Source organism: Salvelinus fontinalis, chromosome 18, assembly GCF_029448725.1.
Source record: "Salvelinus fontinalis isolate EN_2023a chromosome 18, ASM2944872v1, whole genome shotgun sequence".
NCBI classification, from domain to species: Eukaryota; Metazoa; Chordata; class Actinopteri; order Salmoniformes; family Salmonidae; genus Salvelinus; species Salvelinus fontinalis.
Window position 1 is genome coordinate 12,027,667 of NC_074682.1, and position 18,521 is coordinate 12,046,187.

The 18,521-nt window shown below is 45.6% G+C and overlaps 1 protein-coding gene across 2 annotated transcripts; it reads right to left on the minus strand.

Moving 5' to 3' along the window:
• Positions 1-13,066: 13,066 nt before the first annotated feature.
• Positions 13,067-18,111, minus strand: miip (migration and invasion inhibitory protein). 2 transcript variants are annotated; one of them, XM_055868190.1, is made up of 9 exons: positions 16,799-18,111; positions 16,451-16,671; positions 15,671-15,773; positions 15,447-15,558; positions 15,206-15,285; positions 14,959-15,085; positions 14,707-14,803; positions 14,359-14,496; positions 13,067-14,220 (listed from the first exon to the last, which is right to left on the minus strand). In XM_055868190.1, the coding sequence occupies exons 1-9, from the start codon at positions 17,118-17,120 to the stop codon at positions 14,086-14,088; spliced, it is 1,335 nt and encodes a 444-aa protein (XP_055724165.1). In that variant the 5' UTR covers positions 17,121-18,111; the 3' UTR covers positions 13,067-14,085. The 2 variants fall into 2 exon arrangements, with proteins under 2 accessions (XP_055724165.1, XP_055724166.1); XM_055868191.1 differs by having other exon boundaries at positions 16,955-18,110.
• Positions 18,112-18,521: the final 410 nt, after the last annotated feature.

An 18,521-nucleotide genomic window follows, 5' to 3' on the forward strand; every position in this document is an offset into this window, starting at 1 on the left:
CCTTGAGATGATTCCACCCCCACAGCGTGTGACATCCCACCACGTGGAGGTTGAGAGAGATATGTGGGCCAGACTCTCAGGAAGAAACCCATGAATGAATACGGTTCTCCTGAGAAGAAGGATAGTCATGGTGACACTAGCGCTGTAGCTACAGCTGTTCTAGCATTCTAAATGCCCTTGGAAAATGTTCCTACAGTTTGATGACACGTTGAACTTTTCTGATGAAACCTGTTGAATGTTATTAATTACCCTAATGCCTAATGGGTTTTTATTTGTTTTGATTTTTACTGCAGGTTGGTTAATAAAACCCAGTTTATTCTAAATATATCTAATGTCCTTATTACATGGTTGCATACAATGAAATGCAATGTTTTGGGGTAAATCTTGGAGGTATTATGATAGTAAACTAAACTTGTTTATATCGAAACCGATGTCTTTTCAACCCTGTTACAGTATTCATTCCTGTCACCCTAGTCTCAACCCCGTCACATGACAATATTTGTTGAAAAAAATGGGCAAGGATGAATAAATATGAATGTAATGTTTTCTGAGCTCAGTCTGAAATGTTAAGGACAATCCCAAGAAGATTAGATTTATGTTACAATTCTGAATTGAAAGCATTTTTATATTTAAATGATGAGCCCGCTGACACATAATGTGTCTATTTCATGGTTTAACCTAGCAACATTCTGAGATTTTACATACATTTTATATTGATAATAATTGAATTGGTTTGGGGGACACATGAGCATTAGGTAAATGTTGATTTTATAACAAGTATCTTTTATAATCATATTCAGACAGCTTCCATATTGTCTGTGACGGGGTTGAAGATAAATGGTGTCCATATCAGACAAAAATGTACAATAATAAAAGGGCTTTAATGCCTGAGGTGGGAAAATGTTTTCTTGAAGGTTTAATATGTACTTAATGTTGTGGGGTGTTCAGAAAATTGATTTATTCTAAGAAAAAAAATGCATATTTTAAAAAAATATTACCGCAGCCCAAGAATGACCCATGTATTAATTTGTGATGCTATCCTTGATATGATTCTGCTATTATCACATGCTACACATGCATCTATCTATCCAATGTTATGATGATTTGTTTTAAGGGATATTATATTTTTGTAATCCACAATGACCTGGTGATGTAATAGTCTAATGACATTACCTTCCATATTCCTACAGTTACCTTGTAACTGGAGATTCCTTCAAAAGGATTGCCTACAGTTACCATGTAGGAAACTGCAAGGTTGGGTGACCAGGGCCAACTAGGACTGCCTCCTGGAGGAATTCAGGCGTGTGAAGGCTACCTGTGTACTGCAGGATGTTTCAAGGATGGGGTCCAACAACGCAGCAAGAGAGGAAATCCGTGTGCGGGGGATCTTCACCTCCTACTTCTTCGAAGAGGGTCCTGTTCCCTGGTAACACCATAGACTACACTATGCACAACCAAAGGCCCTTTATAAGCCATCCACATTGCAATAAGAGTATTCTTCCATTTACTTAGCCATGTCAACTGCAGTTATTCAATCCCCAGTTTCTCTTCCTTTGATTTCTACTTCTCAGGTGAGGGTGCTGTTTAGGTAAGGGTGTGACGTCTGTACAAAAACAAAACAGGCTATTTTAAGTCACCCATATTGACAAAAATGTAGAACAATTAGACACCCTGTAACCCACACCTACACACTCATGTATCAATCTGATTGATGGATTGTGTTGTGCAGTAAGCAGGCTCAGGTGTATAACTGTGGCTCCTCCCACCTTCAAATAGGCAAGAGGGCCAACCATGGAGAATAGTAAGACACTTCATTCTATAACTACCATATATTGTTTGTCCTCCTATGTCTGTGCTTAGTGTGGACACCAAGTGAGGTCACACACACAGATTCCTGTTGGAACACTGTCTCTTTAACTACCTTATTTCCACAATAACAGTCTCTCTCCTTCACTTCATCCCTTTCTCCCCTTCTACCTAAATCCTCTAGATTATATCAGATGTGTTGGTGAACCCCTTCCGCATCTGAACTGGCTACATAGAGGGCACAGCATGATCAGAGGTGAGACGTCACTTGGTCGGGTCAACAGGAAGTATTATTAAAGAGATGCTTTACATTGAAATAGAGATGTAGTAGTCCCAGAATTAATGATCCAAGGTCAGTTTTGCATTTCACCTGCTGATGATTATGATGACTGACAGTGTTATAATAAAAAAAAATAAGGCTTAAACATGATATCTCTCTCCAGGTATGTTTTGAGATGAAAGTGTCACGTTCTTTCAAAATTGAACCCAGAAGCAGACCAGGACAAGGAGCGTAAGAAGAAGGTGAGTATTTATTTACAATAGAATGTGAATGGGTAGATATATCCAGGTGGCGTAGCGGGCGGCGGTGGTGAATTGATGGGAGTAAATAGGTGAATCCAATGGAGTAGCGGAATCCTCCATCGACCAGACGGGAATGGGGTGAATGATCCGGGTGAGTAACTGAAGACAAAACAAACGGAGGTAAGTTCAAGGCAAGCAATACGTAAACAAAAACAACAAAACAAATACTATCCAACTTGAGGCTGATACTATGGCACAACATACTGTTCATGGCTAACGATCCGGCAGGGAATGGATGTCAGGTCAGAGCCTTTTGAAGGGGAGAGGTGATGATCAGGACAGGTGTGCAGATTACTGATGGGATACAGGTGCGGGTGAACATCAAATCTCCCAACAAGCTAATTCGCCCGGCACCCAGACAGGGTGCGTTCCAGGACACCGGAAACACACTCCAGGACAAAAACACAGGCAAACACAGACTCAGGAAGCGGGATTCGTGACAGTACCCCCCCTCCGACGAACGCCTCCGGGCGGACTACCTGGAGCGCCAGGGTGGAGGCGGTAGAAGTCACGAAGCAGGTCTCATCAAGGATCTGACGCCGAGGAACGACGAATGTGGGTCTGGCCAGAAGGAACCGAGAGATCCCGCTCCTGAGAAGGAAACAAGGGAGGTTGGTAACCGTACAGGCACTGGAAGGGAGACATCCCAGTGGCAGATGAAGGGAGAGTATTATGAGCATACTCGACCCAGGGTAATTGAGAGGACCAAGAGGTGGGATCAGAGGAAACAAGACAGCGCAGCGTGGACTCCATCTTCTGGTTGGCTCTCTCCGCCTGACCATTAGATTGGGGGTGAAATCCAGATGTGAGACTGACTGTAGCTCCAATGGCCAAACAGAAGGATTTCCAGACAGCAGAGGTAAACTGAGGACCACGGTCAGAAACAATGTCACAGGGCAACCCGTGGACCCTGAACACCTCCCTAACCAGGATCTCGGACGTCTCAGTGGCAGAAGGCAGCTTGGAGAGGGGAACAAAGTGGGCAAACTTGCTGAATCTATCCACAATGGTCAGAATAACCGTTACCAACAGAAGAGGGCAACCCCGTGACAAAATCCAGAGCCAGATGCGACCAAGGTCGCCGGGGAATAGGTAGGGGGTGAAGAAGCCCAGAGCTGGCCCGATTGGTACTCTTATTCTGCGCACAAACAGGACAAGCGGCAACAAACCTCCGGGTATCTTCTCCCATGGCAGGCCACCAAAATAGTCTGCGCAGTAGCGCCATAGTCCGAGCAACGCCAGGGTGACAAGCTATCTTGCTGGCGTGGGACCACTGAAGGACAGCAGAACGAACCGACTCAGGCACGAACAACCGACCGGGTGGACCGTTACCGGGCCCGGGCTGTGTCCGAAGGGCTGCCATCACATCCTCCTCAATCCTCCATGTAACGGCTCCCACGACAACGTTCTGGGGAAGAATCGTCTCAGTCTTGGCCCCACTCTCCTCCGTCTTGGAGAACATCCGGGACAGGGCGTCCGCCTTCCCGTTCTTCGACCCAGGTCGGAACGTCAGGGAAAAATTGAAGCGTCCAAAAAACAAAGCCCACCGGGCCTGACGGGAGTTGAGACGTTTAGCCGATTGCACGTAAGCCAGATTCTTGTGGTCAGTCCAGACCACAAACGGTTGCTCCGCTCCCTCCAACCAGTGACGCCACTCCTCCAAGGCAAGCTTCACAGCGAGAAGCTCCCGGTTACCCACATCGTAGTTTCTTTCAGCTGGAGAAAGACGACAAGAGTAGAAGGCGCAGGGATGGAGTTTACCGTCAGTGGAGCTACGCTGGGACAGGATGGCGCCCACACCCACATCCGACGCATCCACCTCCACAACGAACTGACGGGAAGTGTCAGGTTGAGAGAGAATCGGGGCGTTGGTGAATCGGCTCTTCAAATCTAGAAATGCCCGGTCTGCCTCAGGAGACCAACAGAACTTTCTGGTGCAAGACGTCAGTACAGTTAAAGGGGCGGCCACCCGGCTGTAATCACGGATAAATCTCCGATAAAAATTCGCAAACCCCAGGAATCTCTGGAGCTGCAATCTTGTACCGGGCTGGACCCAATCCCGAACCTTCTCTTGGTCCATCTTGATCTCTCCCCTGGATATGATGTACCCGAGGAAGGACGTCGTGTGGGCGTGAAAATCACACTTCTCAGCCTTCACGAACAGACGGTTCTCCAATAACCGCTGCAGGACCTGCTTGACATGCAGAACGTGGCTAGAAAGCTCCTTCGAGAAGATGAGGATATCATCCAGGTAAACGAACACAAAAATACCAATCATATCTCAGAACGTCATTCACCATACTTTGGAACACAGCCGGAGCGTTGGTCAGTCCAAACGGCATCACCTGGTACTCAAAATGTCCCATCGGAGTATTGAACCCAGTCAACCACTCGTCCCCCTCTTTGATCCGAACCAAATGATAAGCATTACGTAAATCAAGCTTCGTAAAAACCATAGCACCCTGTAAGGAATCGAAAGCCGAGCTCATCAAGGGCAGGGGATACTTGTTCTTGACCGTAATATCATTCAAACCCCGATAATCAATACACGGTCGAAGAGAGCCATCTTTCTTGCTCACAAAAAAAATCCTGCTCCCAGAGGTGATGACGAGGGCCGAATGAGACCTGCAGCTAGAGACTCCTTGATGTAGGTCTCCAAGGCCTCACGTTCAGGTCGAGAGATACTGTATAACCGTCCCTTGGGAAAAGCAGCTCCAGGAAACAGATTAATCGCACAGTCATAAGGTCGGTGGGGAGGAAGGGACAGAGCTTTCTGCTTACTGAACACCTCACCCAACTTGTGATATGTTTCTGGAACCAGGGACAAATCAGGAGGAGCAGAGTCACTGACCTGACTGGAAACAGCAGGAGAACAGGCAGTCCTAAGGCAGTTAGCATGACACTCAATGCTCCAACTAGTTACCTTACCCCTCACCCAATCAAACGAGGGATTGTGTTCCTTCAGCCAGGGGTAACCAAGAACCAGAGGAACCTGGGGCGAGGACAGAATGAAGAAGGAGATAAACTCTGAATGATTCCCCGACACCAACATCTTAACCGGTTCAGTCCTCATAGTGATCCGTGCCAGACTACTGCCGTTCAGAGTGGTTGCTTCAATGGCTTCCAGCAATTGCTCCTTGGAAAGCCCCAGCTGTTCCACCAAGTCGGCATCCATAAAGCTGCCATCGGCACCTGAATCGATAAAAGCGTTCATGTCTAAGCTCTGATCCTTATTCATAAGGGTCGCAGGAAAACGGGGTCTGACAAGATCCTTGAGAGATTGAAACTGGCTCGCTAAAATTCCTCCCAAAACTAGCGAGCCGGGCAGTTTAACGGGCGCTGTGGACAAGCGGAGATGTAATGTTCCGAGCTACCACAGTAGAAACAGCTGTTGGTCTCACGTCTACGTTGGCGCTCCTCCTTCATTAGCCCGTGTCGCCCCACTTGCATTGGTTCAGAATCTGGTGGCAAGACCCCTCCACTAATCCCGTGTGGGGAATAACGATCAATACGTTCTGGTTCACTTCCTGAACCGAATGGTAACCGAGTTGCTGATTGATTGGATGGGCCCCACTGCTTCTCCCTCCTTCTCTCTCGGACTCTATTATCTACCCGAATAGATAGTGACCAAGCTGTCTAGGTCACTAGGCTCTGGATAGGATATCAGCTCGTCCTTAAGTTCCTCCGACAACCCCTTGTAAAAAAACGCTTGTAGTGACTCCTCATTCCAACCACTCTCCACAGCCAAAGTCTGCCACACTGCGAGCTCCTTGGCGAAGAGAGAACAAATGTTTAGCTGCGTCCTTACCTCGGACTGGATGGTCAAAAAGCGTTCTCATTTCTCCCGTGAACTCCTAATATGAAGCCGTGCAGGTTCCCTGTCGTTCCCAAATGGCTGAAGCCCATTCCAGAGCTCTTCCACGCAGCAGTTCAATAACAAAGGCTATCCTAGCCTTGTCAGTGGCGTAAGAATGGGGCTGCAGATCAAACACTAACCCACACTGCATAAGAAACGAACGGCATCTTCCCAAATCCCCTTCATATGTATCAGGCGTCGGTACCTTGGGTTCACGGAAGGACACCGCTCCAGACACGGCAGGTGAGATGGGTGAAACAGGTGGGGAATGAATCGCCGGCAAACTGAGCTGATCCTGGATTTGTGTCAAGCTAGCAGATAAATTCTGGATTGAACTCGCTATCTCCTGTAGCGCCGTATTGTGTTGTCCCAATGTCTTCCCCTGCTGGGTAATGGCATGGCAAACGGAGTCCAGGTCCGCTGGGTTCATCCTTGGCCGGATCGTTCTGTCACGTTCTTTCAAAATTGAACCCAGAAGCAGACCAGGACAAGGAGCGTAGGAAGAAGGTGAGTATTTATTTACAATAGAATGTGAATGGGTAGATATATCCAGGTGGCGTAGCGGGCGGCGGTGGTGAATTGATGGGAGTAAATAGGTGAATCCAATGGAGTAGCGGAATCCTCCGTCGACCAGGCGGGAATGGGGTGAATGATCCGGGTGAGTAACTGAAGACAAAACAAACGGAGGTAAGTTCAAGGCAAGCAATACGTAAACAAAAACAACAAAACAAATACTATCCAACTTGAGGCTGATACTATGGCACAACATACTGTTCATGGCTAACGATCCGGCAGGGAATGGATGTCAGGTCAGAGCCTTTTGAAGGGGAGAGGTGATGATCAGGACAGGTGTGCAGATTACTGATGGGATACAGGTGCGGGTGAACATCAATCTCCCAACAAGCTAATTCGCCCGGCAACCAGACAGGGTGCGTTCCAGGACACCGGAAACACACTCCAGGACAGAAACACAGGCAAACACAGACTCAGGAAGCGGGATTCGTGACAGAAAGAGGATGCCAACATCGCCACCTCATCCGCTCTTAAGATAACATTCGGGCCGACTGGGAGCCCAAGGCTGGTTAGGAGACACCACTAGAGACACTATTATGTAATTGTGATGAACTGAGAGAATATTAGTGTAGCACTGTGATTCATTAATCATATGCTATCTTCCCTGCTCCTCTGTTCTTACCTCTTTCCCTTTCTGTCTTTTACACCTCCTTCGCCACCTCCTCTTTCTTCCTGTTTTTATAATGCACACCAGATGTGCATTGAAGTACAGATTGCACTTGTATTCATAATATATTACAATTATAATATTTATAATGCATGTATTATGCATTTATAACCCTTGGATAATGAACTTCTTTCAATAAAGCGTTTCACATTTTCTACTGGTTGAAATGAACTCCTTCATGTGATGAAATACTACAGTTATCCTGTGTTTATCAGATCAATGCAGGTGAATGAAATTAGATATTCAGATGAACCGGTTTTTGAGTATTTACATGATGAATAGGAAGTGTAGTGTACTGTTTTTGAAATTATATTTATGTATATATGAATTACAAATCAGCCTTTAACTAGTTAAATCATGTTTCTAGTCTATTGCATAGTTACAATGTGCAAACCATTGATGTCCCAGGACCAGGATTGGTAAACACTGTTGAAGTGTATAATTGTAATACATACATGCAGACACAGCATCATTCAAAGACTGGAATTTGATACTCCTGGTATTGGATATGACTGAACAAGAATCTCACAGACATACCTGAACTGCACCTTTATTTGTATAAGTAGAGCACATGATCAGTGAATATATTAAATTTACAGGCTACAATGTGGGGATCTCATGCATGGTCAAAACTACATGTATATACGACTTTCATCGCTGGCACAAAGTTATATTAAATTCTACTCAACCCATAGGCTTCATTAATGTCATTCAGACTGTTCTGAAGTTGATACAACTGTCTATGATAGCTGAGGATCAAGGCTAAGTTCTGAAATAACATGTATACCAAACATTTTAGAGTGGATACACAGATCGGCTACATAGCTAGCTACACATCCATAGGCATACAGGTATTTTTATCCTCCACTGCACAATAAGCAAGAAAATAGTTAGCTAGCTACTTTACTTCAGATGCATTGAATGGCAAATATCAGCAAGGCATCTTACAAAATTGTGCATTCAATTTGTGGTAAATGCTTTAGCCAGCTACATTCTTTACATCCATTGTTTCACAAGACGACAGCGTGGTTTGCTGGTTGTTTCAGGAGTCCCTAAAACATTAAACAAACAGAATTACAATTTCAAACTCATGTCACAACACCCATAAAGCTGGCTAATGTTAGCTAGTCAGCTAGCTTGCTAAATAGCGATTTTCGTAAATTAACTATATGACTAAAAAATATACATCATATTTTGTCTTTAATATTATCTAACATATTACTCTCAACTGTATTTTTCTTTTTTTTCTTTTTTTACATGATTCGTTATGGCGTTATAATCACTTACATTTGCTTCCACCCCAGTATTATTGTCAGCCATCTTTGTTGAAGAAAGTTTCCAGCTTGGGTCGCATTGCGTCTAATTCTTCATGGGAACCACTCGATATGATTGGTCATCGCCTAGCGGTCGCCGTTGGTGATTTGCATAAAGTTGGGAAATGTTTAACTTTTTCACAGCCCCACGCCAAGTTCGCGCCGACCAACGATTCCCCGCCAGATACGCTTCTCGGAGACAGCGTTTTCCATCAACAAAAAAAGGAATTATAGAATTTATTGTGGAATGGTTTCAAATCCCTCCAATAGTTAAAATAAAAAAGACTTGTAGAATCTATGCCAAGACGCATTGAAACTGTTCTGGCGGCTCGTGGTGGCCCTAGCGGTTAGACGCGAGCCAGTACATTTACATTTAAGTAATTTAGCAGACGCTCTTATCCAGAGCGACTTACAAACTGTAGCCGGAGGGTTGCAAGTTCGAATCCCGGGTCTGACTGAAAAAATCTGTTGGGAAGTGAGCTGGCAACTGGTGTGTTGCTCGTATTAAATCCTAGATGCCATTGCCTGCCGTTATATCCTTGAGCAAGGCACTTAGGCCCTAGCAACTCAATAAAAAAACATGTTTGTGTGTCTTTTGGAGGGGTTGGTTTGAAAACGGAAGTCAAATTTCGCTTGAACCTTGTGCGCACTTGACCAATAAAGGGATTTTAATATAAGACACTATGTTGGCGTTTCCTTTATTTTGACAGTTACCTGTAGGTGGTGACGAATTAACAGCACTAGAAGCTGGCTGCATCAACAAAAACACCTTTCTGATATAGAATTGAATATCTTACCAAAATAAATACCTGAATGTTGATTTTAAAACATAATTCCTTGTCCAATTTTGTGATAAAAGGCAAAAGCCTACCTCCATAGCTTCAATCTATGCAATCATGTCTGATTTTTAATTTATTTTTATTTAACCTATATTTAACTAGGCAAGCCAGTTAAGAACAAATTATTATTTACAATTACGGCCTAGGAGCAGTTCAAGGAAAGGCGCAAGGGTTTCCTTTTAAGATTATTCAAACAGGGTCTTCCCTTCTGTCAATTTATTCATTTTACAATGAGTCAAGTCACATTGTTTCTAAGGTATGCACAACACTTCCACTAATGTCCGCTATTTGTCCCTCTGAAGCCCCTGTAACGGCAGTCCTCCTCCTCTTCATCTGAAGAGGAGGAGTATTGAGGGAACCAAGGCGCAGCGTAGTGAAATGACATATTTTATTAACGAAAACACGAACTTGACTAAACTAACAAAAACAACAAACGGTGTAGACAGACCTAAACGACGAACTTACATAAAACAAGAAGAACGCACAAATAGGAAACATAGACTACACAAACCGAACAAACCGTAAACAGTCCCGTATGGTGCAAACATATACACAGACACGGAAGACAATCACCCACAACCAACACTGTGACAACGCCTACCTAAATATGACTCTTAATTAGAGGAATGCCAAACACCTGCCTCTAATTAAGAGCCATACCAGGCAACCCAAAACCAACACAGAAACAGAAAACATAGAATGGCCACCCAAACTCACGTCCTGACCAACTAAACATATAACAAATTAACAGAAATAGGTCAGGAACGTGACATAACCCCCCCCATAAGGTGCGAACTTTGGGCGCACCAGCACAAAGTCTAGGGGAGGGTCTGGGTGGGCATCTGACCACGGTGGTGGCTCAGGCTCCGGGCGAGGTCCCCACCCCACCATAATCAATCCTAACCTCCCTCTCCCCCTAAAAATGTCCACCCTCAATTTACCCCCACAAAATCCTCTTAGTAACATCAATAACATGGACAGCACCGGGACAGAGAGATAAATCAAGACAGAGGGATAGCACCAGACAGAGGGATAGATCAGAAAATAGAGGTAGATCAAGATAGAGAGGGGGATCATGATAGAGGGGCAACTCCGGACTGAAAGGCAGCTCCGGACAGAGAGACAGCTCTGGACTGAGGGGCAGTTCTGGGTATATAGCCGTTTCTGGCTGAAGGGCAGCTCATGGCTGACTGACGAATCTGGACGCTCATGGCAGGCTGACGGCTCTCGACGCTCATGGCAGGCTGACGGCTCTCGACGCTCATGGCAGGCTGACGGCTCTCGACGCTCATGGCAGGCTGACGGCTCTCGACGCTCATGGCTGGCTGACGGCTCTCGACGCTCATGGCTGGCTGACGGCTCTCGACGCTCATGGCTGGCTGACGGCTCTCGACGCTCATGGCTGGCTGACGGCTCTCGACGCTCATGGCTGGCTGACGGCTCTCGACGCTCATGGCTGGCTGACGGCTCTCGACGCTCATGGCTGGCTGACGGCTCTCGACGCTCATGGCTGGCTGACGGCTCTCGACGCTCATGGCTGGCTGACGGCTCTCGACGCTCATGGCTGGCTGACGGCTCTCGACGCTCATGGCTGGCTGACGGCTCTCGACGCTCATGGCTGGCTGACGGCTCTCGGCGCTCATGGCTGGCTGACGGCTCTCGGCGCTCATGGCTGGCTGACGGCTCTCGGCGCTCATGGCTGGCTGACGGCTCTCGGCGCTCATGGCTGGCTGACGGCTCTCGACGCTCATGGCTGGCTGACGGCTCTCGACGCTCATGGCTGGCTGACGGCTCTCGACGCTCATGGCTGGCTGACGGCTCTCGACGCTCATGGATCGCTGGCGGCTCTGGCAGATCCTGTCTGGTTGGCGGCTCTGGCAGATCCTGTCTGGTTGGCGGCTCTGGCAGATCCTGTCTGGTTGGCGGCTCTGGCAGATCCTGTCTGGTTGGCGGCTCTGGCAGATCCTGTCTGGTTGGCGGCTCTGGCAGATCCTGTCTGGTTGGCGGCTCTGGCAGATCCTGTCTGGTTGGCGGCTCTGGCAGATCCTGTCTGGTTGGCGGCTCTGGCAGATCCTGTCTGGTTGGCGGCTCTGGCAGATCCTGTCTGGTTGGCGGCTCTGGCAGATCCTGTCTGGTTGGCGGCTCTGGCAGATCCTGTCTGGTTGGCGGCTCTGGCAGATCCTGTCTGACGGACGGCTCTAGCGGCTCCTGTCTGGCGGGCGGCTCTAGCGGCTCCTGTCTGGCGGACGGCTCTGTAGGCTCATGGCAGACGGGCGGCTTTGCAGGCTCATTGCAGACGGATGGCTCAGACGGCGCTGGTGAGACGGATGGCTCAGATGGCGCTGGGGAGACGGATGGCTCTGGCCGGATAAGGCGCACTGTAGACCTGGTGCGTGGTGCCGGAACTGGAGGCACCGGGCTAAGGACACGCACCTTCATACTAATGCGGGGAGCAGGGACAGGGCACACTGTACTCTCAAAGCCCACTCTATACCTGGTGCGTGGTACCGGCACTGGTGACACCGGGCTGAGGACAAGCACATCAGGATTAGTAGGGGGAGAAGAAACAGTGTGTACAGGGCTCTGGAGAAGCACAGGAGGCTTAGTGCGTGGTGCCGGAACTGGAGGCACCGAACTGGATACACGCACTACAGGGAGAGTGCGTGGAGGAGGAACAGGGCTCAGGAGACGCACTGGTAGCCTAGTGCGTAGTGTAGGCACTGTAGGTACTAGGCTGGGGCGGGGAGGTGGCGCCGGAAATACCGGACCGTGGAGGCGTACACCGACCAGTGCGGGGAGGTGGAATAACCCGCACCGGCCTATGTAGGCGAACCGGGGAAACCATGCGTAAGGCAGGTGCCATGTATGCCGGCCCGAGGAGACGCACTGGAGACCAGACGCTTTGAGCCGGCCTCATGACACCTGGCTCAATACCCAATCTAGCCCTACCAGTGCGGGGAGGTGGAATAACCCGCACTGGGCTATGCACTCATACAGGAGACACCGTGCGCTCTACTGCGTAACACGGCGCCTGCCCGTACTCCCGCTCTCCACGGTAAGCCTGGGAAGTGGGCGCAGGTCTCCTACCTGCCCTTGGCCCACTACCTCTTAGCCCCCCCCAAGAAATTTTTGGGTGTTACTCACGGGCTTTTTGGGCTTCCGTGCAAGACACGTTCCCTCATAACTCCGGTTCCTCTCTCTCTTTTCCTCCACTCTCAGAGCTGCCTCCAGCTGTTCCCATGGGCGGTGATTCACTTTAGCCCATGGTCCTTCTCCGTTAAATATTTGCTCCCAACTCCACAAGTCCTGTATACTTCCCCGTTGCTCCAAATTACGCTGCTTGGTTCTGGATTCTTGGTGGGTGATTCTGTAACGGCAGTCCTCCTCCTCTTCATCTGAAGAGGAGTATTGAGGGAACCAAGGCGCAGCGTAGTGAAATGACATATTTTATTAACGAAAACACGAACTTGACTAAACTAACAAAAACAACAAACGGTGTAGACAGACCTAAACGACTAACTTACATAAAACAAGAAGAACGCACGAATAGGAAACATAGACTACACAAACCGTAAACAGTCCCGTATGGTGCAAACATATACACAGACACGGAAGACAATCACCCACAACCAACACTGTGACAACGCCTACCTAAATATGACTCTTAATTAGAGGAACGCCAAACACCTGCCTCTAATTAAGAGCCATACCAGGCAACCCAAAACCAACACAGAAACAGAAAACATAGAATGCCCACCCAAACTCACGTCCTGACCAACTAAACATATAACAAATTAACAGAAATAGGTCAGGAACGTGACAGCCCCAGAAATCATCACCACCCCTAAAGATATCAACATGCATTCATAAAAAATAACAAGGTGAAATCTAATTTAATTTGTTGACCCTAACATTGGAAATTAAGTAAATTGATGGCAATACTATTTAAACAAATTACATCGTATTATCTTGGTACCAATCTTAAAAGTTGCAATATGTTCTATGTGCACTATTTCTATGCTTCCCGTTCTTATGTTTCGCTTTTGCGTCTTTTACTTTCGGTTTTGTACACCAGTTTCAAACAGCTGAAAATACAATATCTTTTAAATAACAGAACCACTTAAACCGCTGTGAAATGATTATCTACACTATACATTGCTTGTTTTTATCACATAAACTATTAGAATTTTAGCAACCAGGAAATGGCGGAGCGATTTCTGCATATTGCACCTTTAATAAAATCGGTAGCTCATCAAAATGAAAATCGAGCACTTAACACATTATATAAGTGTATGATAGAAAATTAACATACATTAATGATTCAATAGCCACAATGATAATCCTACATTAAAACTGCTGAGGGTTAATTCGTCATCATTATTAAAGATTTCATTCATGTAAAAATATGAAATCATAATACTACACAGGTTTTATAGTGCTGTTAGGTTTTCAGAACACAGGGTAGGACGGGCTGTGTGGTTTGCTGTTGGCAGGCAGGCGCTGGAAACGGTAGCGGGCCAAACGAGACACGTCAAGCAGCTGGTCAGAACGCTGACTGCCAGACACTCTGGACACTGAGAAATCCTGAGAAAAAAAACAGAAAACCAATCAACCAGACCCACACATACCAGTATGCCAAACAAACACATGTTGAGACACAGACATCTTTGCAACGGCCACCAAGACCTGTGATATGTTTTCATTCATCTTGCAATGGCTCACCAGAAACTTCTTAGACTGTGGCTGTGCAGAGGGGACTCCATAGCATGCCGGCTTCGTGTCCACAGAGCTCCTCAGATCCAGGCTGCTGAGCTGTTGCCCAGTGCTGGGGACTGTGTTAGACCAGCCTGACAGACAGTGCTGTAATGAACATCAAATCAAAGGCTTGTGATACAACTACAACTAAAACCTTATTACACTTTCTGGGCGAACTATGGGCCGGATAAGCAATGAGAATGAGCAAGATGACAAAGCAAGATGATAACAGAACAGTATAATTCAAATGTGTTTCAATGTCAAAACCACATTGTATGGAGAGATGTCTTATTAACACACACATGCCACACTCACCGATGGTAGACCCAGGCTGTCGGAGGGGTCAAAGCTACACCTCCGATGGGCTTTGTACTGGTATGCTGGCAACAGCGTGGAGCGAGGGATGCTGACCCTGGGACAGAAACAAAATAATATTATTTATGACAAGGACAAGTGTTATAACGGTATGGTATTAAAACACCATCTTGGTTTGTAATGGACTTCACTTTAGTAGAAGTTGAGGATCAGTGAGATGAAAAGTGGCACCAGGCGGATGAGTGGTCTCACCTGATAAAGGCTGGCTCAGCCGCAGTGTGAGGGATTTTGTATTTGGGCTTCTTACACACAGGGCATGACTCCTGAGAATCCAACGGGTTTGGGAACAGTCGGCTGTTGATCCTGTAACAGAACGTACCTAAACAACAAGGAGAAACCGAGTCAGACAGTACAGTTACAGTATTCAGGGTCTCTTCTTCAGTAAGCAATAAAGACATTATGTAGGTCTAATCCAAAAGCTTGCTATGGTTTCTCATACACTGGTGAGTGTCCATGGTGTGCTGTTGGTCTTCCTTCTCTATTGACAGTGGTGGGGGTGAAAGGTCCTCTTCAGATAATCTGTGAGGAGGGTAAATCAACAGTCATTCATTAAATAAGAATTATTATCTATTTCAGTAATAGCCCTCTTATAGTCGGAACTTTTGGTTAAAAATACTTTATACCCAAATCCGATTCACAGCTCAAGAAAAATACATATTACATTAAGTGAATGCACTTGCCCTGCTTGTTGGCTGTGGACACACTCATCTCTGTTGACCTGTCGGAAAGTGCGCAGATCATTGAAGAACTGCTCAGAGTGCTCTGTCAAGGAGCTTTCTGCATCCACAATCCCTATGGGAGGAGAAAACGGTATCAATTTCATATAGAGTAACATTTTGGCTGCTACCCCACTAAACTGGTTGGGTTAGCTTTATTTCTGTATAGAACTCATTTCTTGGCATACCTGCTATCCAGTCATAGCCCAGTAAAGGCTGCAGACGCTGTCTGTCTGAGGCTGATGTTTGCTCCAGTCCAGGGGATTGGAATGTGAATTTACCCACCTCCCTCTATGGACACAAGCAGAGGGCAACATTTTTAATGAGACTATTAAAGGTGAAATGTGTTGCTAAAAAAAACACAGCAGTGAGTGCAATGCGTAGATCAAGCAGTTGTACCAAATATTTTTTATAACTAACCCAAGATTGGAAACGACAGGCTGTGGCCTATGGGAGGAAATTAATCATAGTGGGCTGAACAAGGAGGTGGGCAGAGCCAAGCACGAGCTAGTTTGATCCTATTGGCACATTCTAGCATATATATTGCATTCTTCTGTTAGGGAACGCTTACTCTGTGAAATGTGCAATAACTACATTTGCGCTTACATTCCTTCTAAACAAAGCAATTTTAAAAAACTTTTAAAACTGTTTGTAACATATTTTAATTTTGTCTGCATCCATCTTCTCCCACAGCTAACCCAACCATATTTGGTGGTGAGTGGAAATGCCAACAGGATGCTATAATTCTGGTAAACATCTGGTTAATTGTTCTGTGGTTGTACTGCCTCACTTTGATAATACAGTGCCATCTAGTTGGAGATGATATACCCGTGTATAGTAACCTTTCTTTATATATTATCTATGGTAGTAATAGGGTAATTACTACAGTAACAACTTTTTTTAATAGAACTGTCCTTACACCACTTGTGTAATAACAACATTTCCCTTCTCCTTTTTACTTTGCTCACCAGTTCATTCTCCTGATTATAGTAAATAGGCTTGGTATAGGGCCTCCTAATATCCAATGATCTGACAAGAGTTGCAGGACGGCCTTTGCCTCGGTCTTGAAGAAATCCTGTGTAAACAGTAGAGTGTTCTGCAGCTTGGCCTGGTTTAAGCTTGGTTCCCGTGATAAGGTGTGGTGTTGAGGTCTGACAGAGGGTGACATTCACAGATTCCACTGCCTCACCTGAGGAAAAATGGGTTCAGCATTATTTCTATGGAAATCTTATTGTGTGACTGATATGCCAATATTAGTCTATGTCAGCAGTTCCTTTGCATTTCATTGGCATAGCTAGCTTGTTAAGGTTACCTACCTTCAGTTCTCAGTGGTGCTGTTGCCTGTGTTTCAGTGTTGTCTCTCTCCTTGAACTGTACAGTAGGTTTGCTGAGAGCTGACCTAGCAGTGCCTAAGTCACCATCTATCAGGGTCACAATGTTCTCTGCAGGGGGACTTTTTTCTTTATTCTGACCTGGGTTTTTCGTTGTGTTGTTTTGTGCTGTCCGGTTTGAATCATTCTCCGAGCTGCCTTTGGTGCCGGTGATAGTCAACAACAAACTTTCGGTTTGGTGCCTCAACTGCATCAACAAGTCTTTGTTGCGCTCTCGCAATGCACTCACCCGTTCGGGCGAGGCCATTCGCTACTGAACAGAGGGCTGGCTAACGTTAGATATCTAGCTACTAAGCTAACTTAGCTAGCTAACGTTAGTTTGCTAGCTAGACCAAAAGCAACGTTACGTTAAGAGCAAAGAGCCAGTCTTGGCCAATTCAGAAGACACATTTTTTTTTTAAATTCGCTGGCTATTTCATACAAGTTTTAAAATATATAATATATGTTTAATAATTTATAACCAAACATAATGCAAGTTTGATCAGTCTTCTATGTTTTCAGTTTGACTAACTCCATAACAACGCATCAGCATATAAAGCATTTGATTGGCTAATGCGATGTTAGTCACCCATAATGCAACACGCAACCGTTTTAAAGAAACAAATACACATTACTGAAGAAAAAAACTGTTTACGTCCCAATTATCTCTACCTACTCCCAAAGTGTCAATTTGTGCACTTCCCATCACTGATTTGAAAGGAAATACTGGTCCAAGAAATATTGTGGAAACTCCCTCCATGCTACTTGTGGAAATTAGTGAACGAGAGTACACTTCAGGAGAAAGGAGACACTATTGGGATGCAAACTGGTTCTGTGGTTTGAAGATTAGGTCTAATTCTGCATTCATGACCAAGTGGGAAGGTTGTATTAGCCACTCACGACTGGGAACGTCCCCCAATTGGTAACAAATGGGAAACTATATCATCCCCGATTTTTCTAACATGCTAATCTCTGACATCATCTACTAAGGAAATTACCTCGATAACAGCATTTCGACAGTTATGCAACAACAAAACATTATTCTAAAAAGCTATCTATTAATATGTTTTTTGAACGCTATAACTTGTTTACAAGCGTGATCGCTGTAATAGTTACTTAGTTTATGGTTGATGCAGTTTGTTGACCATTAGCCAATCTACGTTTCTCGGCGAGTTCAAAGCACATGAATGTTTCCAATTGGGATTTACGACTTCACTTCGCTGGTAATTACCACCTACCCACTTGAAAATGAACGCAGCATTAGGTCTGAGAATGTAATCAAATAATATAATACACATTTAGTTTTCAAAACGATGTGATTTGTCAGGAAGTTAGGATTAAATTTGTAATTAAAATTACAAGGAGTGACATAACACATGATGCCCCAGTCAATTATATAATCCCCCCTACAGAGTGTCTGTAATAATACATACAATCAGTGGGTCTAATCCTGAATGCTGATCGGTTAAAAACGGTATTCCAGCAGGTGTCTATTCCACAAGTTACCACCGGGTAAATCTATGACGTTAATTAAACTGCCTATTTATTCTGTTCCATCTGCCTGCGCAGTCCACTGTCTCATCAGCCCAGCCAGGCAATATATAAACGTGATCTCCACTCTCTCACATTTCTTTTAGACTAACATTTCGTTTTCAACAGCGGCGATTTG